General features: G+C 54.9%; 1 protein-coding gene across 4 annotated transcripts in view; it reads right to left on the minus strand.

Moving 5' to 3' along the window:
- Positions 1 to 24,082, minus strand: part of ACAP2 (ArfGAP with coiled-coil, ankyrin repeat and PH domains 2) — a 32,151-nt gene extending 8,069 nt beyond the window's left edge. For 2 of the 4 annotated variants that reach the window (XM_053390904.1, XM_053390902.1), the window contains exons 1-16: positions 23,948 to 24,081; positions 15,326 to 15,383; positions 14,654 to 14,773; positions 14,130 to 14,183; positions 12,044 to 12,102; positions 11,246 to 11,429; positions 10,151 to 10,195; positions 9,804 to 9,899; positions 9,271 to 9,345; positions 7,945 to 8,057; positions 3,755 to 3,806; positions 2,936 to 3,036; positions 1,826 to 1,931; positions 1,190 to 1,395; positions 1,016 to 1,085; positions 236 to 330 (exon numbers count right to left, since the gene is read on the minus strand). In XM_053390904.1, the coding sequence (XP_053246879.1) occupies positions 236 to 330; positions 1,016 to 1,085; positions 1,190 to 1,395; positions 1,826 to 1,931; positions 2,936 to 3,036; positions 3,755 to 3,806; positions 7,945 to 8,057; positions 9,271 to 9,345; positions 9,804 to 9,899; positions 10,151 to 10,195; positions 11,246 to 11,429; positions 12,044 to 12,102; positions 14,130 to 14,183; positions 14,654 to 14,773; positions 15,326 to 15,383; positions 23,948 to 24,000 (1,487 nt within the window). In that variant the 5' untranslated portion in view covers positions 24,001 to 24,081. Of the gene's footprint in view, positions 1 to 235; positions 331 to 1,015; positions 1,086 to 1,189; positions 1,396 to 1,825; positions 1,932 to 2,935; positions 3,037 to 3,754; positions 3,807 to 6,095; positions 6,117 to 7,944; positions 8,058 to 9,270; positions 9,346 to 9,803; positions 9,900 to 10,150; positions 10,196 to 11,245; positions 11,430 to 12,043; positions 12,103 to 14,129; positions 14,184 to 14,653; positions 14,774 to 15,325; positions 15,384 to 23,947 lie in introns of all 4 variants that reach the window. The other 2 variants (XM_053390901.1, XM_053390903.1) reach the window with 2 other exon arrangements.
- Positions 24,083 to 24,194: the final 112 nt, after the last annotated feature.

Below are 24,194 nucleotides of genomic sequence, written 5' to 3' on the forward strand. Positions count from 1 at the left end.
GGCCCTTGAGAGGCAAATGGGCTCCCCACCCCCCACCCTGCTGCCCCCCAAAGGGAGCCCTGAGAGCAAAGGCACAGAGCTGACTTCAAGGCTGAGCTCTGGGGCAGCTCAGCTGGCAAAGCATGAGACTCTTATCTGAGGGCTGTGGGTTTCAGCCCCACGTTGGGCAAGGGGTTGGACTGGATGCCCCGCGTGGTCCCTTCCAGCTCTAACATCCTACGATCCCACCGCCTACCTCTGGCTTCCAGGCTGAGGCTTCTTGACGCCCATCTTCTCCACGTTTGCTTCATATACCCTGTTGATGATCTCATTTCCCAATTCACACATCAGCTGCAAGCGAAATGAAGGGAGAGTTGAAAGGAAGGGCAGCACCTGCTCCGGGTCCCCTTTGCCCTTAAATGGCACCTCATTGATCAAAGGCAGAAACCGCCCCGGGTTCTGGGGGGGGGGGTAGCACCCGTCAGCCACCTTGGGCACAGCCCGCCTCCTTCCCACTGGCTAGATGGAGAAGACCAGACACAGGAGGCAGGGGGCCTCACTGAAACCGAAAGCCAGAAAGTCCTGGTCTGCCTTACAGCTGTTATAAAGTCTTCTGTGCCACCCCCAAAATGGCAGTGACTTAATGCAAACACCAAGGATTCCACTCTGAGGATTTTTTCCTGCAATCAAGCAGTGAATTTTTACGAAATAAATTGTTCAACCAATTCCTAAGTATTTAAAGAAAAAAGACCCATTGCACTGCATGTCAACAGCACAATTTCAACTCTGAAGTATGCAAATGTTACCCTGCCTGGTAGAATTTTTTACAGGTGAATATTATGTTCCGTGCCACCAGTAGGACCCTGCGCAGGATGGTCTCCCCCCTGGCCCCGGAGACATCCCCTGAACCCCTGAAGGAGGGCCTTCCCTTCCCAGGCCCATGTGGCCCCAGGGACTGCCCCCAGGTCCCAAAGTGCAGGAACAGGAGGAGGGATTCCTCGCAGCTCTTTTCTGCCCCAACCTGCTGGGCAAATACCTTGAGCAGCTCTGGCTCCCAGGAGTCAAGCGTCAAGGAGCGAACTTTGGAGAAATGGACACCCAGGCTCCTAAGCAGAGGAAAGAAGGGAGAATGAGCATGAAATCGGCCAGGGTGGGCACTGTGCCCTCCCTCCCTCCCTGGTGTGGGGCTTGAGCTGGCCAGCCTACCCACCTGTGGATGCCAGAGCACTCAATGCACAGCGTGATGCCCAGGTTGATGCTGGCCCACCGGGGGTCTGCCAGGCCGCAGTCGCAGCAGACAGCATTGCCGGGAATGCTCTGCACCCTCTGGAGAGAGCTCTCTCCTTTCAGCAGCTTTTCTTTGGGTTCCGCGCCCGTTTCCGGGCTCCCCCTGGAAGGGGACGGCTTCCCCTCCACCTGGAGAAGAGCAGAAAGAGGGACTCGTGTGACAGCCGCCAATCAGCAAAGCCGAGACGTCAAGAGCTGCCTCCTCCTCCTCCTGCAGCCTGGCTCCCCTGGGCAGCTCTCTGGGCGCCTGTGCCTGCAGCCCAGACTGCAGAAGGCAAAAGGCAAAGCCCTCCACTATCTGCCCCACACAGGCAGCAGCCACTGAAGGCCTTCCTTCCCCCTAGCTCCTCTTCTGCAGCTGCAGGGAGGGACCTTCCTCTGGGCCCCAAAGGGAATCCACTAAAAGGAGCTTTAAGCCCTCGTGTGCTTCAGTGCAGGGAGAGCAGGAGGCTGTGCCACCTAGAGAGCCGTTTGCCGGCGGTGATGCTCTTCGCAAGGCTGCCCTGCCACCTGCCCTGCCCCTTGCGCTGGTGGAGAAAGGGCTCCCTCTCCCACTTGCCTCTGTGCTGTCCCCTTTCTCCCTGTAGGCCGTGGCAATGCTGGCCTGCACCGCCTTAATCCACGCTTGCCGCAGCTTCTCCGAGTCTGCCTGAAGGATGCAGCTCCTGTGAGAGACAGATAGAGACAAGAGAAGTGAGAAAGGGAGGGAGGGAGGGAGGGAGGGAGAAAGGAAGAAAGGAAGGAAGGAAGGAAGGAAGGAAGGAAGGAAGGAAGGAAGGAAGGAAGATGCTGAGCACGCCTAGAGCCAGTTTGCCTCACACCAACCACACCTGCAAGCCCCCAACCACCCATCAAGCGCCCTGGATGGGCAGCCAGGACCCTCATGCATGGACAGCCACGTGGATCTATGTCCGTGAGGGCCCCAAGAAGCTGCTCCAGAGTCCCCAAGCAAGGACTGGTGAAGGAGCCTCCAGATGGCCGGGCAAGTCCACACGCACCAACACCCCTCCTGCCCATCTCCACCACCTGAGGCTCTGCCAAAGCCCCCTGGCACACCCAGCCCAGAGCTGAGCCTCAGGAACAAGGAGAGGCAGCTCAGGGGACTGACCTCCGGCAAGCAAGGCTGATGCTCTGGCCCTGAGCTGCCGCCTTCCCCCTCGCTCCCAGCTTGGGGGCAGCAGGAAGCTGGACCAGGTGAGCCAAGATAGGCCCCCAAATCCCCCCAAGAAAGCAAAACCGCCTGCCAAGTGACAAGAGGAGGAGGAGGAGGAGGAGGAAAGGCAGCTTCTGCTCCTTTGCCCATATTTGAGTGTGTGTCAAATAGTTAAAATAAACCAAATTTGGGCCCAATTTCTATTTTAAGCACATGTTGAAACAAAAAAACTGATATGGCATCTTATTTTAATATGGGTTATCAGCTAACTTTTAGAATATATTTTATTTCACTACTTTGGCATCTATTCACTGAACCTTCCCACCAAAAGTTAGAGATGACGATGAGCCTAGATGACGACTGATGACTTATCTGTCCTCTCTCCCCCTGCTTCTCCCCCCACATTGGCCCTTCTGCCCCCCAGAGCCACCCCACCCTCGGCTATTCTCTGCCTCTCTGGCTTCATCATCCGAAGGGGCCACCCGTCTCTCCCTTCGCCTTCTGAGGCCCCCTTACTTGGTTGGGGAGACGACCTCAAAGCAGAAGCGCCTCTCAATGTCTTCGCAGTGCTTGACTGTGCAGAGCCGAAGGTCTTCCACGACCACCGTGGGGTTATCCTAGGGAGAAAGGAAGAAGACGTGGGCCTCCAGCCAAGCCTGAGGGAAGCTCACCCAGGAACACCTCTGGCCAGCTCCATGGGGCAGAGCCCCCGCCTGCCACGCAGAAGGGCCCACACTCAATCCCCAGTGGGGCTTCAAGAAACTCCCTGCCAGAAAGCCTGGAGAGACGCTGCTGCCAGTCAGTGTGGGCAGGCTCAGCCAGATACACTGAGTCCGGCCACTGGCCTAAGGCAGCTTCCTCTGCTCCTGTGATGGGAGAAGGAGGATGGCAGAGCCCAGAGGGCACCCCACGGATGAAGGCTGCCTGAGGGTCTCTTAAGACTTAAGGCATCCCAGCTCTCCTTGGGTGCGCCCAAAGAAATCAGTCCCCAAGGCCCCCTCCGTTGGGGCCTCTCCTGCCTGCTGAGCCCAAAGGATCTCCAGCCACATCTCACACCCAAGCAGCCCAGGGAGAAGCATCTCTCCTGGGCCATCAAAGCCCCAGGCATCTCTGTCCCCCACTTTGTTCCCCTGGGCTTCATGCTAGCAGCCCCACTGCCTGCCCCTCGCCCTGGGGAGGAGAAGAAAAAGGCAGTTGTAGGCCAGGCAGGGCCCCCCCAATGGCTGTGTGCCCTGAGTAAGCGCCATACTCCATCCCAGTGGTCCACCTGTCCCAACTTCCTGCCTCCCCAGCCCTTGGAGGCCCCCCCCCCCGGCACGCTTCCCCAGGACTTACCTTAAATTTCTTCTGGTAGACCAGCTGATTGTTCTGGATGGAGAACCAGCGCCTGCACAAGCGAAGGGAGCAAAATCAACAGCCCTCTCCTGGCAGCAGGAACCGGGGAGCCAGGAAGAGAGAGGACCTGAGCACACAGCAGCTACAACCCTCCAGGGCAGCAGGACCCCAGTCTACAAACACAGAGAGCATGGAGCCTGGCTCTGGGGGGGGGAGGGGGTCTCAGGAGGTCAAGGGGGGGCTTCAGCAAATCACCACTAGCCTTAGCAGAGCCTTCTGCCTATGGTGGCTGGCGGGACAAATGCCGCAGGAGCTGTCAGAGTGTTTTGCGCATTGAAAGTGCATCACCTGCCCTTCATAGGCACAGGGAAGGGGGGAGAGAGTGCCCAGCTCAGACCAGGGCTCTGGGGCTCTGGGCATGGCCGCCATGGGGCAGAGGCAAAGCCAGGTGAAAGAGAAGCTCCTGGGGGGATTTGAAGGAGGAGGAGGCCTGTCTATGTCACCTTGAGCTCCATGGAGAAAAGGGAGGGGTAGAAATGCAGTAAATAAAAGAAAAAACAGGAAAAAGACCAAGATGAGCCCCTAAGCCTGCCCCCCACCTAGCCTCTGAAGCACCAGAGCAGAAAGGGCCTCTAGGTCTGCCCTACAGAGATGGCAGGCAAACCCTACAGCATTGCTTCCTGAAGCTGGGGAGATCCTTGCACTGTCTGGCAAATAATAGCGGTGGGAGTTGCAGGCTTTGAGTCAGGAAGTTCTGGTCAATGCTGCACCTCCGCTCCACAATCCAGAGACGGCTCTCGCCTAAACAAGATCGAGCCCTGACAACGCCCCAAGGAGAGCAAGCGAAGGCTGCGTGGCCCCCGGAGGCTCAGCGCAAGACTCTCCGCCACGTTCCACTTTGTCTTAAGACACTTCATTATTCCAAAGCAAGTGCAACACTCCAGACATTAGGCCTACACAAGGTTAATCATCAGCCCAGATTTAAGACGGCTGCGTTTCAAAACACACCAAGACGTTTGCTGTTTGGAGGAGAAAGTAGTAAGATCAAGCATCTAGTCCAGGCAGACAGAAAAGAAGAAGGCAGGTCCTCCATGCCTGGGGGTGAAGGCAAGGGGGGGGGCAATGTGCAATGGGGCAAAACGCAGAACAGCTGCCAGGAAAGACAGGGGGGCAGGGGGCAGACCTGCAGGCTTCCTCCTTATGGGGCCGGTCAGGAGAGGGACCCTCCAGCCAAGAGGGGGTGGGACTCTAGCTTGGTTTGTAGCTCCCTGCCCCCCCCCTTGTTTTGCTGGGAAGTCACCAGACCCTGGTCAGCCTGGGGGGGGGGGGAGAGAGAGAGAGAGAGAGAGAGAGAGAGAGAGTATCTGTTGGGGAATGAGCATCGCATGACGCTGCTGCACTACAAAGATGGCCATGACCGCTCTTCATCCAGTGCTGGGACTCACATCCTAATAGCTAGACCACAGCTGTCCATGCATGGGGAGCCTCATGGCTGGATTGCTGCCATGTGCTAGAGGTGGGGCTCCCCTTGGGATTGGTCCAGAGGCTGCAGCCCAACTAACTCCATGTCTGGGTTGCCCCTCAAATGGGTGTTGACCTCCACCAGGAGGCCAGGAGAGCTGGGTCAGCAGCTGCAAGGGCCGGGGGGGGGGGAGAGGGGAAAGGAGGTGCAGCAGGAGCTGCAGCTGGGAGACCTTGAGGCATCACTGCAGCCTCCCCCTCCCCGGACCCCCCGTTACATTGCCATTGGCCAGAAGCTCACTCAGCCTCAGAGGGAAACCCTTCTTCTGGGAAGAGGAAGCAGGAACTGAGCCCCTCGTGGCAACCCAGAGATCCCGGAGCTCCACTCTAACCCCAGGGCTGCGCCTCTTGGATTTGAGCAGTGAGAAGGAAGTGGGAAAGTCATCCTGCACTGCTGGGGGGGGGGGGCAGCAGCCAAGATGGAAAAGGGCACAACACCGGCTGTGGAGCTGGCAAATACTTCAGGGTCCCTGGAGACCCCCAGCCAGCTTTCCGCTGGCTCCAGAAAAGCCCCTCCTCAGAGGCGGAGCCTACAGCACTCTGACCCACTGCAGCTACCAAATGCCAGCCCCCTCTTGTATCGTAGAAAAGGGCAGCCCTCATACACGGGGAGGGGGGATCCTAAACCACCAAACCTGCTTCAGCCACAGAGCAGCAGCAGGAGGGGCCGCTACTCGGAGGGGGACAGGGACACATGGTTTGCCATCCATTGCAAGTTGCTGGAGCGAAAAGGGTTAAGGGTTAGATTCAGAGCTTGCATGCTGGGCCAAAGAGGAAGAGGAAGGAGGGGAGGGAGAGGATGCCGGAATATGGCTGGTACCTGATGCCATCGGGCTTTTTCCTGTCAGGTGGAGAAAATGGGGAGGGTTAGGTGGGGGAAAGGAGGTGAAGAAATGAACATGTTAAAAAAGAAACAAAGCCCCCCGCAAACAAATAAGCAGAGAGCAGAGCAGAAGAGGAAGCAAGGCGCCCCATTTCAGCTGACCCAGGGAGGGAGGGCTAAGCCACAGGGCCTCTCTCTCTTTCTCATTGCCATCTTATGGCAGCCAAGGAACCCAGGGAGCGGCTAGGGAACTGCTGCAACGTGGAGCCCTCCAAGACACACACAGGAAAGAAAATGCAGTAATTCTCTGCAACTAAAGAAACCTCTAGACACCCCCTCCTCTCCAACAGGAATCCCAGGGGCAGCTTATGTAAAAGGAAAACACAATTAAAACAGAGCTAAACACAAAGCAGAACAAGAATAAACAGTCTTAGAAAGAAAGGAAGATCTGATGAGCCAGATGACGCCAGACCAAGAGACTTGGGATTTTGTCTCAGCTGCTCTTTGGCTGGCACCGGGAGGACAAGGCAGGTGCCAGGCGGGCATCTCTGGAGAGAGCCTTCCATCCTCAAGGCAGCCCTCTCCCCGGTAGACCCTGCTGCCCCCCAAGAGCAAAGCCACCACGCACACCTCAAAGAGCTCAGACACCCATGCTTCCCAAAGGGGCAGATATTCCTGGAACCTCGTGGCAAAGGGCAGGTTGGAAATCTTGCAAAGGACGCAATGGGCAAGGCAAGAGCCACTCCTTCACCACGGAGAGCCCTCCACTTCCCAAGCCAGAGCTCAGAAAGAGGCCCCAGCTCGACCCTTTGAAGGGGCACACCAAGCACAGAACAAGGCCCAAGTCTGGCTTCTTTCCCAACAAGACCTGATCTGGACTTTTAAGCTCACTGCCAGCCTGGCAAAGGGTTGACCCAGACCCCAATAGGGAAAAGAGTTCAATTCATTCCTTTACTAAAATCCCCCAAGTGCTATCAGCTCACCAGGCAAGGATCTGGGCAGACACTCCCCTGCTGCTTGCATGGCAAGGAAGGAAACATGACCCAGGGGCAGGACACGCCGGGAGACCTGGCAGCAGGCGAGGCCTCCATGAGGGTCCTGCACGCTCCTTTGGCTCAGGGAAGTCAGTGCCCATCCAAGAGGCAGTATGGACTGGGGCAGGCAGGCAGGCAGGCAGGCAGGGAAAGGGCTTGGTCCCATTTGGAAATAGTGAGCTGCAGAAGATCTCATGGGGGGGAAGAACAGCCCCCACCGCCTCTCTCTCTTCTCCTTATTTCTGAGCTGAGGGTCAAAGGGCAATGCAAGGCAGCCAGCTTGGTGGGTGAGAGCGGCATGGCCTCAAGGGGCAGCTTCCAAGCGGACAGGCACACACAGCGCCTCCATCTGATTCTGGCAGGTAATGCCACGCTCCCACTGAAAGGTGGCAGGCGAGTCAGTGCAGCAGACCCCCCCACCCCCCGGGAGCTGTGAACTCACCCTGACCCTCCTAGGGAGCCTGCACCCCACAGACCCACCATTCCAGGCCCACCTTTCCCCATTGATGATGGTTAACAGGGGATTTGGGCAGAAAAATGCATGATGATAAAAAAAACCAGCAGAGAGAAGCTCACTGACAGCAAAACGAGGGGTGCAAATTTGCGACCCCCTCCATGTGCTGTTAAAGGGATTAGTCCTGTGGGGAGGGGAGGCGACAGAAGGTGATGCATCTGCCTCAGAGGCCAGAGAGCCACAAGTGGGAAGGGGAAGAAAGCAGCCTGTATTGGGGGAGCACACAGCAAAGCCCAGCCCAGGCCACAGACAGTGGTAGCAGCAGGAAGAGGAGGAGGCCGAAGAGGAAGCCGGGTACCTGTTCCAGGTCTTGAAGGCATTGCTGGCTCGCTTGAAGAGGTAGCCTTCCATGACGACGCCACTGGCGGCATCCACATTGTACTCTAGCATAGGGTCATCGCTGGCAAAGTCCTGGCAGAAAAGAGGCACCTTGTTCAACAAGGGCAGCAAGATGGGGCACCTCTCCCAGGCCAGTCCCCCTCACCCCAAAATAAGACAGTCTGCCATGAAGTGGAAAGTGAGCGGCAGCATATGGGGCACCAGTCTCCCTTCTGGAGGTACAGCGGAGACTCTTCACGCCTGAAGGCTTCATTCACGAAGAAATGGACTCTGCCTATCTTGCTTGCCCTTCTAGGGCAAGCTGTTAGGGTTCCCCTTGCAAGCTGACATGGGAGGGCAGCTGTGGGGGAGATGGTGGGCCAGCTGAGCCCCACAACTCAAGAAATCCTGCATAGCCCTGCCTTGGGCAGGGAAGGAGAATTGGGGGTCTCAAATTGCCTCTGAACCCAACTGGAGTGGCAGCTCCTGGGTCAGGTTGGTGGAAAGAGGCAGGCGGCCACCTGAGTCAGATGACCAGTTTGTCCCTTTGGGGTCCTCCAGAAGCAGCTCTCAGCAGCTCTCTCAGTCCCCGGGATCTGCAGCTCCATCACGCGGAAAAGCAGAATCCTGCCTGTGCCCCGAGAAAGCCGAGAGGCAGAAGACACCTCCGACTTCCGCCCAAAACGCAGCAGTCACTAGGACGGAAAGTCCTTTGTTTCTCCCTTTCTCTTTTAAAATACTGTTTTTATTTTCATGGTATAGAAGATAAATTTTGACTACTTTGGTTCTCTTTTGCCTTGGTCTTCCCCAGACCAGCTTCAGAATGGGCTGCTTACTTACCTTTTCAAGGGCGGAGACTCAAAAGCAATCATAATAGTGGTGTTTTCAAACCTCTCTGTGACTCTTTCTGGGGAGGGGTGGTTGTACTGTTTTTAAAACTATTTTTAGCTATGTTTGTAAACTGCCTCGACAAACATGTAAAAGGCAATTCCTAAATTTAAAAATAAACAGCACATGTGACAACCTTCTAGGAGCCTAACTGTTTCTACACAGACAGCTTCCGTTGGCGGCTGGAGAGACTCTGGTCCCGCCGAGTGGCAGGCGGCCACCTTGGCCTCACTGGAGGGCCAGAGTGGGCATCCACGGAGGACCTGGGCAGCCCTGGCTTCTCCCTCCCCATAGTGCCCCCTGGGCAGCTGGCACTGGGGGGCTGGGAGAGTGCCCTGGGAGCCCTGCTGGCAGCGGGAGCACACTGGGAAAGAGACCAAGCGGGTGGACTGGCTGCCTCCTGCGTCCCCTGCAGTACCTTTTGCTGAATGGTGGAGTGTTTGTGCTCCATCTCCTTCTTCTCCCTCACAGCATCTACAGCCAGCCTCTCAAGCTGCAAGAAAGGAAGAGAGGTGGCAGTGAGGGCTCCTGTACCTCCAGGGCCAGAGAGGTGGGGCACCTTGCTCGGTGTGCCAGGATGCCCCCCTGCCCAAGCGAGCTCCCCTCCCCTGGCAGCCTACCTGCCAGATTCCCGACCTGAGGCTGGGCAGGGCCTGCCCGCTTCCTGCCACTGCTCCAAGGAGTTGGCTTCCCAGAATAGCCAAGGTGCCAGGGACCTGCGGTGGGGCTGGTGCAGCGCAAGGGCCGGCTGGAGAAAAGGATGACTCATGCTGCCTGAGCCGCTCCAGAGCCAGCTGTCCGGCCAGCCCTTCTCACGGCAGGAGCAGCAGAGGAGGAGGAGGAGGAGGAGGAGGAGGAGGAGAGAGAGCCCTGCTCCACTGCCAGAGGAGAGAGCATGAAGGCCAGCTCCGTCCCCGGGAGAGAGACCCAGCCACCCACTGCAGTCGTTACCTGAGCTCCAAGGTCTTTCATGTAGGGTCCAAGTTCACTGAAAAGGTCGTAGCCTTGATGGAAAAAGGCCAGGTGGGCATACATGAAGGACAGCATCTGGCAGGGAGGAAGAGGCGAGGTCTCAGGGGGCTTGTAGCATCCCTCACGCTCCGCCCTCGATGCCAAGCTCTCGTCACCCTCCCTCTGCCCTCCTACTCCTGGCAAAACTGGCCCCACGCAAACAGCCGCTCACTTTCAGCAGCTGCCACAGGAGCGAGGCCTGGCACCAGACCCAGGTCCCTCAGGGACACATTCGCCCATCATTTCCAAGCCTGCAGTATTTCCTGGCAGGGACATGAGAAGCTTACCGATTTTAGGATCTCTGATCTCCTCTTTGACTGAAGAACGTTAATCTAGGGGGCAAAATGAATCGTGTTAATATGCCGGCACCAGAGCGTGGGAAGGAAGAGCTAGAAGCTTCTGCAGGAGGCAGCAGGAGTCACAAAACAAGCAGAAGGATGGAAAACTCAAGACCAGCTCAAGCCAACGTTGCACCTGGGACACTTCTTGTTTGCAAGGCACCCGCTGGGCCTGCAGCCCCAGAGCACCCGGAGTTCCAGCAAAGGTGGGTGGCTCACTGGCCTCCCAAGAGGACTGGCCTGACTCCTCTCCAAGCCAGAGCTCTCTCCAGCTAAGCCAGGGAGGATTCCCCACTTGGGTCTCCTTTCTGCAGCTTTGAGAGACCCTTCCCTTGCCCATGGTTCCATCTCCAAAGCCCTTTGTTCAGCCACCAGACACGCTCCAGCTTCCTCTTCCTGCACCAGTCAAGGTGAGGCTGCTAGAAGGGCAACTAACTTTGGGAAGGACAGTCAAAGCTACTTTTTAAACAAGCACATTTATCTTTCTGGACACCAGGAACAAAGAAATCCGTAAAACCAGGGCAACCAAATGAGGCAGAACCCCCCTCCCAAGGCTCTCATCGCTCTGCAACTGTCCTTCCAACTGTCCTGGCTCCTTGAAGGGGTTCAGTGGGCTACTTCACCTGGAGGTGTTGCTCACAGCCCATAACCCAAGGAACAGCCAACTTCAGAGGAAGTGGAGGAGGCCTCTCCATCAGCAACACCAGTTCTGGCCCCTGGCGAGCCTTCCACACAGACCCCTCCCTGTGCCAATTCCGGCAGTGGGGGGCTTCATGGAGAATACCCAAGTCACTAGAGGTAACTGCTGAGCTTCTCCTGACTTGCTCAGAGCCTTCACCCGCCCAAAGCCAAGGCCTGACTGCCAGCCCTCTCTCCCCCTGGGCTTTGCCTCCGCCTGCCTCTGGGTATCCTGCTAAGCCAAGCAAGACCTCTGCTCTGCCTGATGCAGCCCCACCTCTGCCAGAGGAGCCCCATCCCCAGAGTCCCCCAGAAGCAGCAACACATTTCCTTGGCCCTTTCCCAAAGCCCCCGAGGGCGGCCCACCTGCAGGACGTAGTCGAGAGCGATGTGACGGAAGCACTTCCTGGTGGCCGTCAGGATGTTGGTGGCCTCTTCCACCTCGTGCTGCTTGGTCCGTGGGACCTGGGCGTTCTTGGCCAGGGCATTCTCCTTCTCTTCGCTGACTTTCTCAAACTGCTTCTTGGCATCTTTGAACTTTCTGATATCTCTAGAGTGCAAAGGAAACACAGGGCTGCCCTCCATCAGCTGCCCTTCGCAGCACAGCAGCGCCCAGGCGGCTTCACGGGGGAACTGGGGCTGAATGGACAGGGAGGGCACAACAGACAGAGAGAGCGGGCACGGGAGTGCCTACCTGGGGGCAAGTGAGGGGGCTCAGCAGAATGAGGCCTGGCACTTCCATCGTGGCTCAGGAGTGGCAGAGGAACAAACAGGGAGCCCAACCCAGCCTGGGAGACCCAGACTGGCCTTTGGCTTCCATTGCAGGAAAACCTTTGCTTCTTCTCCAGCAGGCACCCCCAAACTCTGCCCTCCAGGTGTTTTCAGACCACAGTTCCCATCATCCCTGACCACGGGTCCTGTTAGCTAGGGATGATGGGAGTTGTAGTCCCAAAACATCTGGAAGGCCAGATTTGGGGGTGCCTCTTCTCCAGCACCAGAGTCTTGGGAAAACTCCATGGTAAGGCAAGATCTTGCACCATCTGCATGTCCAAGTGACGAAGAAACCTTGCAGAGCTGTGCAACCTCTGCTCAAGAGTCCAGCTGGCCCACAGCCCCTCCTGGAAGCCCGGCACCCCCAAGACTCCAAGCACAAGTCTTACTTACTCTTTGACGAACGTCTGAAGCTGCGCTTTAATTGATCTTTGTGTTTGGTCAAACAGGATCTGAAATGGAGGAAATGCTTGGAGAGTTAGGCTCAAAGGCACTCCAGGCTCCAGGACTGCTAGCCTTCTCTTCCTCCCGGTTCTCTAAGGGTCCCCAGGCAACAGATCCCAGAGAATGAGCTTCTGCAATTTGCCACCTTTCCCTTTTCTTTTTTAAACTCAAAGGATATTTCAGATTATACGGCAAGCTCACCATGGAGCCAGAGAAGGTACAAACAACAGAGGCTGCCTGCCCCCTGCCATGCATGAACTGTTGGCATCCAGGTTAGGCTACTGCCATAGGCTGCCTATGGAGCAGCCCTTGAAGACAGCTCCAGCAGCGACTGGTCCAGAACACAGCTGCCCAGTTGGTGACTAAGCCAAAGGGAATCTCGCTCAGCAGGTCCTGAACAACTTCACTGGCTGCGGAACTATTTTTCAGCACACAGTATCAATGTTCACCTTCACGGCTGGCTCCATGAGCCTTGGAGGGCTTTAGGCAGTCGGCTTTAGCTCGGGACTGTGACCCCCACTCCTCCCCACTGGCTCATTTTCTTTAGCATCATTTGATGCTCTCTCTTTAGCATTTGCTACTGTAGGATTATAATGCCACAAGCCACCTTGGGGGCCCTTCAGGGACCAAAAGACAGGACAGGAATAGTTTTATGACTCAACAGACCAGCCAGAGAAAAGCCTACCCCCGCCAAGGACCAGCAGTTCTGCTGCAGCAGCCCAGTGAACCCCCAACCCAGCCTCACCCTGCCAGTACTGCCTCCCCCCCCCCATGCCCAACGCTCTGCAAGCTGCTCAAGTGGAGGAGGCCCACATTCGAGGCTTCCCAAGGCCTCTCCCCACTCCTCATTTCCTTCTTCCAATGGAGCCCCTTCAGCTGGACCCACATCTTTCAGGTGACTGAACAGCAAAAAAAGAGGGGGGGAAAAGAACATAAAGCCCCCACCTTTCATGGGCCCTGGATTTCCCCCTTCCCAAATAAGATCAGAAACGGAAGGCAGGGGCAACAGGAGTGAGGCTGCGGGGGGGGGGAGCACCTGCCGGAGGAGCAGCTGCAGCCCTGCGCTGAACCCCAGGGCCCACCTGGCTCCCTTCCCTGGCCTCTGCCTCAAAGGCCACACACTGCACACCCCTCCACTTGGCTTCGCAAGAAGGGCCCGAACCCACAGCCTCCTAAACAGGCCCAGAAGGAAAGTCATTGCGCCTGGGGCCAAGAAGGCTCCTCTCGGAACACAGCTTGCGTGCAGGATGCCCCAGGCAGGAACCCCCCACCGCATGCCCTCTCAGCCTTGGAGAAGAGCTGCCAGGACTCTTGGGACGCCTCTTGCTCCAAGGCACCTTCCAACGTCCAGCCAGTCTCCCCACTGAAGTTCTTCCTGCCTTTCCCCACTAGCGCTGCCCTGTGCCTTCCACAAGGGGGCACTGAGAGATGGAAACTTGGGGTTTCTAAGCTCCAGAGTCCTGCTCTGGGACTGCGCAAACAAGCCGCAAAAATGTCGGCGGGAGGGAGAAGAGCCCCTCACTTCCTTCCATCTCTCTTCTTTGCCCCCATGCCGGGAAGATGCATGGCAGACGCTTCCTTCTTTCGCTGCGGCTGAAAGAAACAGCCACACCATTCGGCAGGCTGCCACGAGGCTGCAGGAGTCATCTCTGACAAAGCCTCTGTGTTAAGGAGGCTAGAAATTAAGATGTGCAAGGCCCCGCACAGACTCCGGCTGCAGATTCACCCCCATGCCTGAGAGAGGGAGGGAGGCAGAGTTTCCAGATGGCCAGCCAAGGCAACCGGGAGAGAGTGCCAAGAGCTGCGATGTTCCAGGAAGCTGGAACAACCGAGTCACACACGCTCCATCGGGACTTCAAAACACACATTTTTTTAATAAAGAGAGAGAGAGAGATTTTAAATCTATTAAGGAGGCATTTCATTTCTAAGTGTCTTGGAGTGTCCTCGAAACACAGGGAAGAAAAACTTCCACATCTTTATCAAGCAGCTTTCTAAATCCATAGAGGAGGAAAGCGGAGCTACTTCTGAAACTTACAGTGTGGTAATTGATCATCTCTTGGAGGCTGTCGGAGAACTTCGTCAAGCTGGTCTGCAAAGGGGGGGGGGCAGGGAGAGGAAGGAACAAGGCCAGCCAGATTATTCCTGCCCAGGGAACAGCAGGGAAGCCCCTCTCCCAAACGGATCAGCAGAGACAGCAGAGACAGGGGACCGGGAGGGGAGGGCGGGATTCTGCTCTTGAAAACATTCCTCTTCTCCAACTTCTCTCAAGGGGTCAGCATGAACTAACAGATATATTTACCATTTAAAGGCTGAAGAGCCAAGTATGCTTAGCTTAAGGAAATGAAAGCAGCAGATATTTAATGGGGAGGCCCATTTAAGTTCCTACACTCTCTTAGGAACAGCTCCTCCCTGGATGGGCTTAGATTCCACACACACCCCGCCCCCTCCCACACTCAGGCGCCCAGGCGGGCAGCCCGCCCCCCAGTTCCCCAGGCGAGGGGAAGCTCTAGACCCCAGAATATGGAACTCTTCTGAGCCCACTTGGCAGGGGGCACTTACCTCCACGAGGGCATCCTTGCTGGAATACTGAGCCAGGTCCTGAATGCCATGGATGAACTGCTTGTTTGCCAGGCAGAAGGCCTTCCCCGTGTCGATCATCGCAATGCAAAGCTTCACTAACTGAAAGAGAAGCAGCAGAGTCTTCCTATCTCAGGGCCGCGGTCGTCTCTCAACATATCTACTCTGCAGCAAAGAAGAGCAAATGCCCTTTTCTTCCAGCATCTGGCTGACCACCTTGGCAGATGAAAATGCTGGATGGGACAGACCCTGCTGCCCTGTTGCTGGATCCGGCCAAAGGGACTCCATCTAGTCCAGTCTCCTGCTCTCACAGGGGCCATTCAGATGCCCCCCCCCATGAGAAGCACACCAGCAGGACCTGAGCACAACGGCAGCCCCTCTGCCCACCTGCGATGTCCAGAAACTAGTTGCGTTCCGCATGGCAATGCCCACCTCAATAGCTGACTGGCAGTTAGTTGACCCCCAGGTTCCAGGAGCAGAACTGGCTTCAACTAGGAGTTGGGCCTAAAGGGTGGCATTCAATATCCCCCTTCCACTAGTGCAAGGATTTACGCTTACACAACAGAACATTGCTTCTCCCTCCCCAAACCTTCTCTTAAGGGACCCTCTGAGGAGCAAGATGGGGGTGGAACTGCCCAGGTGATGTTTGCTCACCTTGTCCAGCTTCTGCTCTAGCTCTGTTACATCTCCTTCCACATCTTCCAAAGCAGCCCTGCAAGGAGAAAGAGACTGAGATGTCATACCCTCCAGACTCCCTGGGAAAGTCGTCCGTTGCTAACAGAAGACCCACCACACGCAAAGCAGCCAGTTCAACTTCAGAAAGGCTCACAGTGGATCTCTCTGGAGGGGTTTGAGGGGTGTGGGTGCTCCATCCTGGCACAACCAAGAGGCACAGGGTGGAGGAGGACTGTGTAGCAGAGGCAGACACCCTGCACTCGGGCCCTGATCTGGCTTCCCCATTTGGGTCTGGCCAGATTCCCATTGTTTGCACGCCAACTCTGAGAAGGAGAAGGCTTCGGTGTCAACAACTGCAGCCAAGCACTCAGGGCTGCTTGCAAAATGAGTCGCCTCTCAGAGGATGCCGTCCACAGAGCCGAGTCAACAGCAACTGCCAATGCCAGGTGGGACCTTTGGCACCGGGTGCCACAGAAACACTCTCCCCACTCCAGGCATGACGCTGCCAAACCCGTTTGTGGAAAAGGGCTCTCCTGCCATTTAGGAGGGAGGATGACAACCTTTTTTAAAAAATTGCCTCTTCGGTGCCCCTTTCGCACAGAGCCCTTTCCCCACACTCTGATCTCTATGAAGCTGCAAGATCGGTGTGAGGAAGGCAGCCAGTGGGCAGAACCACCCAGAAAGTCTCCTCACACACACACACACACACACACACACACACCCCGCAGCTGGGATGCACAGTCCAGCTGCACACAGCCGGGAAACAGCTGACAGGCTCTGCAGCTGCGGGCCAGAGGGGACGAAAGCCATGAAGCAAAGGGTCATTCCTCCCTTCTCACCGTTTTCATTGGGGAGGAGGAAGGAAAAGAGGCAAAGTGTTCATTTGGGTCTAAGCTGCAAAGCAGGCCCTCTCAAATCCAGCAAAGGTTGCTCCTGGAGAGCTATGCAAATGGACTCCGATTATTCCTAGGCATCAGCAGCCTGCCAGAAAGTGAATGTTATTCACTTGGCTCCTTTGAGAAAGCACCATGCAAAGAGACTGCCCCGGCCACAGGCCAGCCGTGATGCACGGACCCCCACCTGGCTGAGTGGGGATGTTTCTGGCAGAAGCGCCAACCTGCAGGTGCCTCTTGCCTGCCGTTAACAAGAGTGACGAGGCCCAGGCCGGCCTGACCCACAACTGTTTGTGCTCTGCCTCAAGGACCAGTGGCATCCAGAAGGGCTGGAGCCCATTGAACAACCAACTGGAGCAGATGGACCCACAAGCAGCACCAGGAACCAACGGAGGACATCCCAGAAACTGAAAGGAGGGTTCTGAGGGCGACGCCAGCCATGCCTTGGCCACATTTCTTTACCTACGGAAGGGGGGGGGCATCTTCAGTAGGAAAGAAGTGTTTGGGTAAGTTTAAAAACTCTCTTTAGCCAGCACCTGCCTGAATGGCTTTTTGCAGATGGAAAGCCAGAGGAACTGCCTGCTGAGGAGAGGGGAGCCAGCGTGAGGGGAGCAGGCGTTTCTGAGAGAAAGGCAGCCCCTGGCTCTGCCATCCCACCCCCTCCCTTGGCGGCTTTTCCTGCAACAAATGGAGCAGGCCGGCAAGGAGGCTCAACTTTTTCTGCCACCAGGATTCCCAAATGGGCAGAATGTTTTAGAAATTTTATTTAGGACCCTGATACCCTGCTTTGTCCTCCCAATAGGCTCACAAAACACCTTACAAAAGGTGTGCCCAATTAAAAACCGGGGAAAGGGCCCAGGAAGAGCTGAATGCTATACCCTGGCAGGCAAGAGGGAGAGACTGCGGAGGGTGGCCCCACACAGTGAGGGCAGCTCCTGATGCCCCTGTGGGCAAGGGGGCAGGCAGGTTGTCCAGCCCCTGGGCTGCTCTGCTCCATCCCACCCTGGTTCTCCATCCCCTGCCCCCGTCTATGAACAGAGGCCCCAATCCTTTTCAGGTGCAGCATCCAGGGAGCAAATCTCAGGCGAAGGGCAAAGAGTGGGGTAAGGGGGGTGGCAGCACCAACAAACCAGAGAAGCCCAATCCAAGACTGGAGGAGCAGCCAAGGATGAGACGCCACACAAACCAATGTAAGTGTAACCAATGCTGCAACAACAGAGGCATCAGGAGGGAGACTGGCCTGCGACACTCCACAGAAAACAGCCGGGGAACACAAGGCCTGTCCGGAAATGCTCCAGTTCACCCCCTCAGTCGGGAATCAAACTGAAAGTCGCCCCACGCTTGCTCCTCCAACTGTATTTCGTTTGATTATGTACACAATAAAGAGCAACCTGAGTGAACTGAAGACAGAGCCTCTGCCTTGGAAAAGGGTCCCCAATGCAGGTCATTATTGCTCCATCTCCGAACAGAGCAGAGAACGGTCAGGGAAGCCCCCGTCTCTCCTCCTCTCCAAAAGGACTCTCTCATAAGCAAAGATATCCGGCTGCCAGAAGTCAGCTTCCTCTCAGAAAGGAAGGAGAGCCAAGTGTCAAGCGCCCAGGGGTCAGAACCTGTCCACCCACAGCGCCTGCTTTGCACGCAGGTCCAGCTTCCATCCTCAATGGCACCTCCGGGGGGGCTGGGAAAGGCCTCCCTGCCAGGGACCTTGGAGAGCTGCTGCCAGCCAGAGTCAACAGCACTGAGCTAAGTGGTCAAACTCAGGAGAAGGCAGCTTCCCGTGCTCCTAGCATGCGTTTAAACTCCAGCCTATGCTTGGGAGATCTTTCAGGGGACACAGAAAGGGCTGAACTCCTCAATGCCTTCTTTGCCTCAGTCTTCTCCGATAAAGAAAACAATGCCCGACCTGAAGAATTTGGAGCAAATGATTCAGCAGAGGAAACACAGCCCAGAATAACTAAGGAGATAGTACAAGAATACTTGGCTAGTCTAGATGTATTCAAGTCTCCAGGGCCAGATGAACTGCATCCAAGAGTATTAAAAGAACTGGCAGATGTGATTTCAGAACCACTGGCAGTCATCTTTGAGAATTCCTGGAGAACAGGCGAAGTCCCGGCAGACTGGAGGAGGGCAAATGTTGTCCCTATTTTCAAAAAGGGGAAAAGAGAGGACCCAAATAATTACCGCCCAGTCAGTCTGACATCAATACCAGGGAAGATTCTGGAGCAGATCATTAAGCAAACAGTCTGTGAGCACCTAGAAAGGAATGCTGTGATCACCAATAGTCAGCATGGATTTCTGAAAAATAAGTCATGTCAGACTAACCTGATCTCGTTTTTTGACAGAATTACAAGCCTGGTAGATGAAGGGAACGCAGTGGATGTAGCCTACCTTGATTTCAGCAAGGCATTTGACAAGGTGCCCCATGATATTCTTGTAAAGAAGCTGGTAAAATGCAGTCTTGACTATGCTACCACTCAGTGGATTTGTAACTGGCTGACTGACCGAACCCAAAGGGTGCTCATCAATGGTTCCTCTTCATCCTGGAGAAGAGTGACTAGTGGGGTGCCACAGGGTTCTGTCTTGGGCCCGGTCTTATTCAACATCTTTATCAACGACTTGGATGATGGACTCAAGGGCATCCTGATCAAATTTGCAGATGACACCAAACTGGGAGGGGTGGCTAACACCCCAGAGGACAGGATCACACTTCAAAACGACCTTGACAGATTAGAGAACTGGGCCAAAACAAACAAGATGAATTTTAACAGGGAGAAATGTAAAGTATTGCACTTGGGCAAAAAAAATGAGAGGCACAAATACAAGATGGGTGACACCTGGCTTGAGAGCACTACATGTGAAAAGGATCTAGGAGTCTTGGTTGACCACAAACTTGACATGAGCCAACAGTGTGACGCGGCAGCTAAAAAAGCCAATGCAATTCTGGGCTGCATCAATAGGAGTATAGCATCTAGATCAAGGGAAGTAATAGTGCCACTGTATTCTGCTCTGGTCAGACCTCACCTGGAGTACTGTGTCCAGTTCTGGGCACCACAGTTCAAGAAGGACATTGACAAACTGGAACGTGTCCAGAGGAGGGCAACCAAAATGGTCAAAGGCCTGGAAACGATGCCTTATGAGGAACGGCTAAGGGAGCTGGGCATGTTTAGCCTGGAGAAGAGGAGGTTAAGGGGTGATATGATAGCCATGTTCAAATATATAAAAGGATGTCACATAGAGGAGGGAGAAAGGTTGTTTTCTGCTGCTCCAGAGAAGCGGACACGGAGCAATGGATCCAAACTACAAGAAAGAAGATTCCACCTAAACATTAGGAAGAACTTCCTGACAGTAAGAGCTGTTCGACAGTGGAATTTGCTGCCAAGGAGTGTGGTGGAGTCTTCTTCTTTGGAGGTCTTTAAGCAGAGGCTTGACAACCATATGTCAGGAGTGCTCTGATGGTGTTTCCTGCTTGGCAGGGGGTTGGACTCGATGGCCCTTGTGGTCTCTTCCAACTCTATGATTCTATGATTCTATGATTCTTAGTCTTCATGGCTGCCCTGTGTGCTTTAAATGTTTGCCAAATGAAAACACTGCATCTGAAGCACTAAGGCAGCTCATGATATAGGTGGGGTTGGGGGAGGGCACTGCCAAATGGGGCACAGAGAGACACCTTGCATGTGAGTGTATCGAGGGTCGGCATTCTGCAAAACGGTCTATCCTATTTGCAGGGCTTCAGCAACCGACTGCAAAGCCACCTCCGTTTCCAGCCATGCAGAGGAGTGGCTGGATGATGTGCTGGCCGTCAAGCAGCCTCCTTCTTCCCTTGGGGCCCCAAGAGCACAAGGACACACTGGCAGCACCCACAGCATTATGGAGCAGAAGCTCTGTCCCTTTAACCAAGAAACTGCTCCAGATTGTGTGAGTTAGGTTCTTAGTGTTAATGTACCCTCCTTAGTTTTCAAATATGGGACTTACCTGATGCCTCTAAAAAAAATTTGTACTGTTTGTATTTGTTAATTTGTTTCTTTGAAAACAGTAAAACACATTTACAAAAAGAAAAAAAAGAAGAGGGTCTATCTTTGGGAGTAAAGGCTTGGATCCCAAGGCAAGTTAACTTAAGTAGTTCTTGGCAGAAAACACTTCTGCTTCCGCCTACCGCACCTCCCAGAAAAGTCTCCCCCAAGGGCTTGGTGCCCCTCTTGAGGACAGCGGTGGGCACCAACTGGGAAGGCTTTAAAAGAGGGCAAGACAAATGCAGGGAGAAGAGCGCTACCCAAAGCTGCAGGGATTCACAGAATGGATTTCACTGCAAGTTAAAATAGCTTATGCTTCTGAAAATGCCTATTAAGATTGTCTTTGCAGTCTGTTGGGCTAGCACAGGGACAGGGAACTTTTGTCCCTCCAGATGTTGTCGAGAAAACAACTCCCCTCAGTGCCATTGGCCATCCTGAGGGTCACTATTTGGAGGGTCACAGCCCCCCCCCCGCCGAACTAGAGCACAAAAGGCAAGTGACACATTACAAAGCATCCCCACCCTCTGCCTTACAGCTGTGGCAGATTAAATACTGCTTTCCAGTGCTTTGAAGAAGCATTTTCCTCCTCCTTACAATCCAAACAAAAGTTTGCTGACGCGTTGCTCTTTAGCAACACTGGTTAGGGTTTGATGCTTGGAGCCCCTCCCTGAAACAACTTCTGCATTTGACATCCGTCATTTGCACAACTGGGTCAACTCGAGGCCTGTTCTCTTGTCTAGTTTCACTGGTCACTGTCAGAAGGAAACTGAGGTTATGCCCCGCGAAGCCTGGAAGGAGACTGCAAAATTCCTAGCTGCCTGAATCCAGTTTTGTGGTGCCTGAGATTTCTCCAGCCTCATCAACAGACAAAGAGGGCTGTATCCAGAGAGGAGAGACTATGGTTTACTAAGATGAGAAGAAGGCTGAGTAAGCCTTGGACTCACACAAGACCCCCCCTCCTCTTCCAGCGCCACCACAAGGAACTTGAACTTCCAATTTCTGATTAAACACAGCTTGCAACATCATCTAGATCTGACAAATGTTAGTTTATCTTAACTATGGTTTCCTTCAAACAAGCCAACTTCAAGCACAGGCTACAAAGCAGACTTGTTTCAAAAAAGTCTGTCAGGTTCACATGCCATGCGAAAGTGGTTCACTGAAACCTGAAGCCAGATTGGGAGAAGGTACAGGAATGAATGTGCCTGGGGCTGGCTTCTGTCACAATAAACCAGAGTTTATCATGGCATAGCAACACAGCATCTCTACTATGCCTGCCTTATTCTGCAAATCTCAAAGCACTGGCAAAAATAACCCTCTCAGCCCTTTTTTCTTCCTCCATTTCAGCTACACATCCAAGGAGTCTTAAAACTTGGAGACCATTTTCCCTGTCAGTTACCCATCTGAACCGTTTCTCTGGTAACTTTACACAAAGAATTACACCTGCAGAGCAGGAGCCCTCAGAAGCCTGCCCTGTGAACGGCTTTGTATCTTTGCTTCTCTGTATTCAGGTAAAATGACAGCAAAACAGAAATCTCTATTCATTTGGCAAACGCGAGCAGCAAAAGGAACCATTTTAAAGGACAGCTAAACTTGATCAGCTCCAGATTCCAAGAATTACATACTGAAGTGGGTAGAAGTCTGGCAGGAAACCACCCGCCGGTTTGCAGAATAAGCCAGCCTCTTGCATGGGTGTTTCCTTCTAGCTTTCCTTTCAAGCTCCAGGCTGTAACCCATTTGAGACAACCTCCATGACCAGAAGAGCCACTGTGGTCCAGTCTGGCAAGGGAGGGACCAAACATTTCATAAGCACACAGCAGTACAGGAAGGGTGGGTACACCCTGCAAGTTAAGGGTAGAAATGTCTCCATAACAGCCAACACATCGGCTCTGTGAAGGCACCCTGCTACTTACGGGGCACTGGAGACTAACTAAGGCATCGCCTGCATCAATATATCCAAGCAGCCGACATAAATCCCTGCGCTGGGGGCCACGGTCCCTTACTCACATCTGGGGGTGGCTTCTGCTGCACAGGTCTCCCTCCAGTCACTGTGGCTACTTCCTATCCTGCTTTCCTTGTTGTGATAGTCACTGACTGAAAAGCCACATGTTGAAAAGTGGATTCAATGACATTGCAATGGAAGAACGCCTTTCATACATGAGCCCTGGAGAGGCCAGCATTACAAATCCCATTGTGTAGATGGGAAACACTGAAGGTGAGGAAAGCGTGGCAGGGATGCCTGAGGCAACTAGAGAAAAGAAACCATCAAGATGCCTAAATAAATGATGGAATCACCATGGCGGGATGAATCTGAGGCCACTAGCCAAGCAGGCAGGAGGAGACTGAAGGGACAACATTCTTGTTGCCTTCCAGCATTTGGATATAGGGCTAACAGTTGTTCTTTCCCCTATATTTCAAAGCTTCTGAAGAGGCTAAAGAGGCTAACCACAAACTGAGGACACACCAGGTGCTTTTACCAGAGGCTCAAAAAAAGACGAAACCAAAATCAGGTAGAGTTGGCTGGTTGGTATGCGAGACCTCCACACCGCTTACTGTGGGTTGGTTGAGATGGGTAACACAGATTTGTGTCTGTTCCGGTCTATTTCTTGTGTGCATTCCAGAGCAGCTGAGCTCAAGATGAATGCTGCTTGTGGAAGTCAAAACACACAAACAAACCAACAAACCATCCACAGAAACATCCACTGTAACTTAGCAAATACAGTCTAACGCATATGAAAGAGTCACATGTCCATCAGAACATTTGAGCATTAGGAGAAGTCAATGATTCCTACAAGGAATCAGGAGTGCTCTGATGGTGTTTCCTGCTTGGCAGGGGGTTGGACTCGATGGCCCTTGTGGTCTCTTCCAACTCTAGGATTCTATTCTAAGTTTTATATTGACAAAAGGATCCACCACTTATTTTGATGCTTCTCATTTGTACCCTGATGTTGAATGCCCTCCAGGGCTCGCAAGACAAAGTCTTAACCACAGGACCACAAAAAGCACCCAGGCCTTTCTTGGTACTCAGCCTGTCCATGCCTGGATCCAAGTGAGCATTGATGTCCCGCAAGGATCCAGTGTCAGCTAGCAAGGTCCTCCTGAGCCCCAAAGCCCAGCTGGCTATGCCAAATGTGACAAGGGGGGGGCATTTACTTCAAGGCCTCTTCTCCCCTCAAGGAGCCCCTGGCCTGGGCCAATCTCCACCCCACTCCCTGAAGGTCTGCCACAGGCTCGGGCTGCCTCAGAGGGGAAGCCGGAGGAGGAGGCTGCCCCCTCTGCCCCCCACCACGCTGGAGGACGAGCCGGAAGAGCAGGCACCCCCAAACTCGGCCCTCCAGGTGTTTTGGGACTACTACTCCCATGATCCCTAGCCAGCAGGACCAGTGGTCAGGGATGCTGGGAGTTGTAGTCCCAAAAGACCTGGAGGGCCGAGTTTGGGGGTGGCTGCTGAAGAGGAAGGGCGGCATCAGAGAAGGTGGAGAGGGGCCCCGAGAGGCGCCTTCCCCGGGCGGAGGGAGCCCTGTGGGGAAGAGCAAGGCGCTTGTGCGGGGAGGAGCCCCTGGGCAGGCGGCGGGCTCTCCTGCCTTCAGCCGCGACTCCTGCCTGCCCTGCTGCCCGCGGGGGCTGGACTGGCTGGCCCCGGGCTCCCCCCCCCCGGAGGCCTCCCCCCCCCCCGGGGCCCCGGACTCCGCCCTCCGGACCTGAAGCGGGGCGAGTCCTTGAGGCACTCCTCGAAGTCCACGGCCACCCTCATGGCTGCCTCCCCTCGCCCGCCGCCGCCGCCGCCGCTCCTTCCTTCTCTCCCTCAGAGACTCGACTCGGCTCTGCCGGGGGGGGGCAGGCGAGAGGGGCGGAGCGCAGGACGGGCGGAGAGGGAGGGCGGAGCCCAGCCCAGCGCCCCACGCGCCGACCAATCGGCACAGGCGGCGCTACGCACGAGCCAATGGC

The sequence above is a fragment of the Podarcis raffonei genome, chromosome 5 (genome assembly GCF_027172205.1).
Source record: "Podarcis raffonei isolate rPodRaf1 chromosome 5, rPodRaf1.pri, whole genome shotgun sequence".
Taxonomy (NCBI): Eukaryota; Metazoa; Chordata; class Lepidosauria; order Squamata; family Lacertidae; genus Podarcis; species Podarcis raffonei.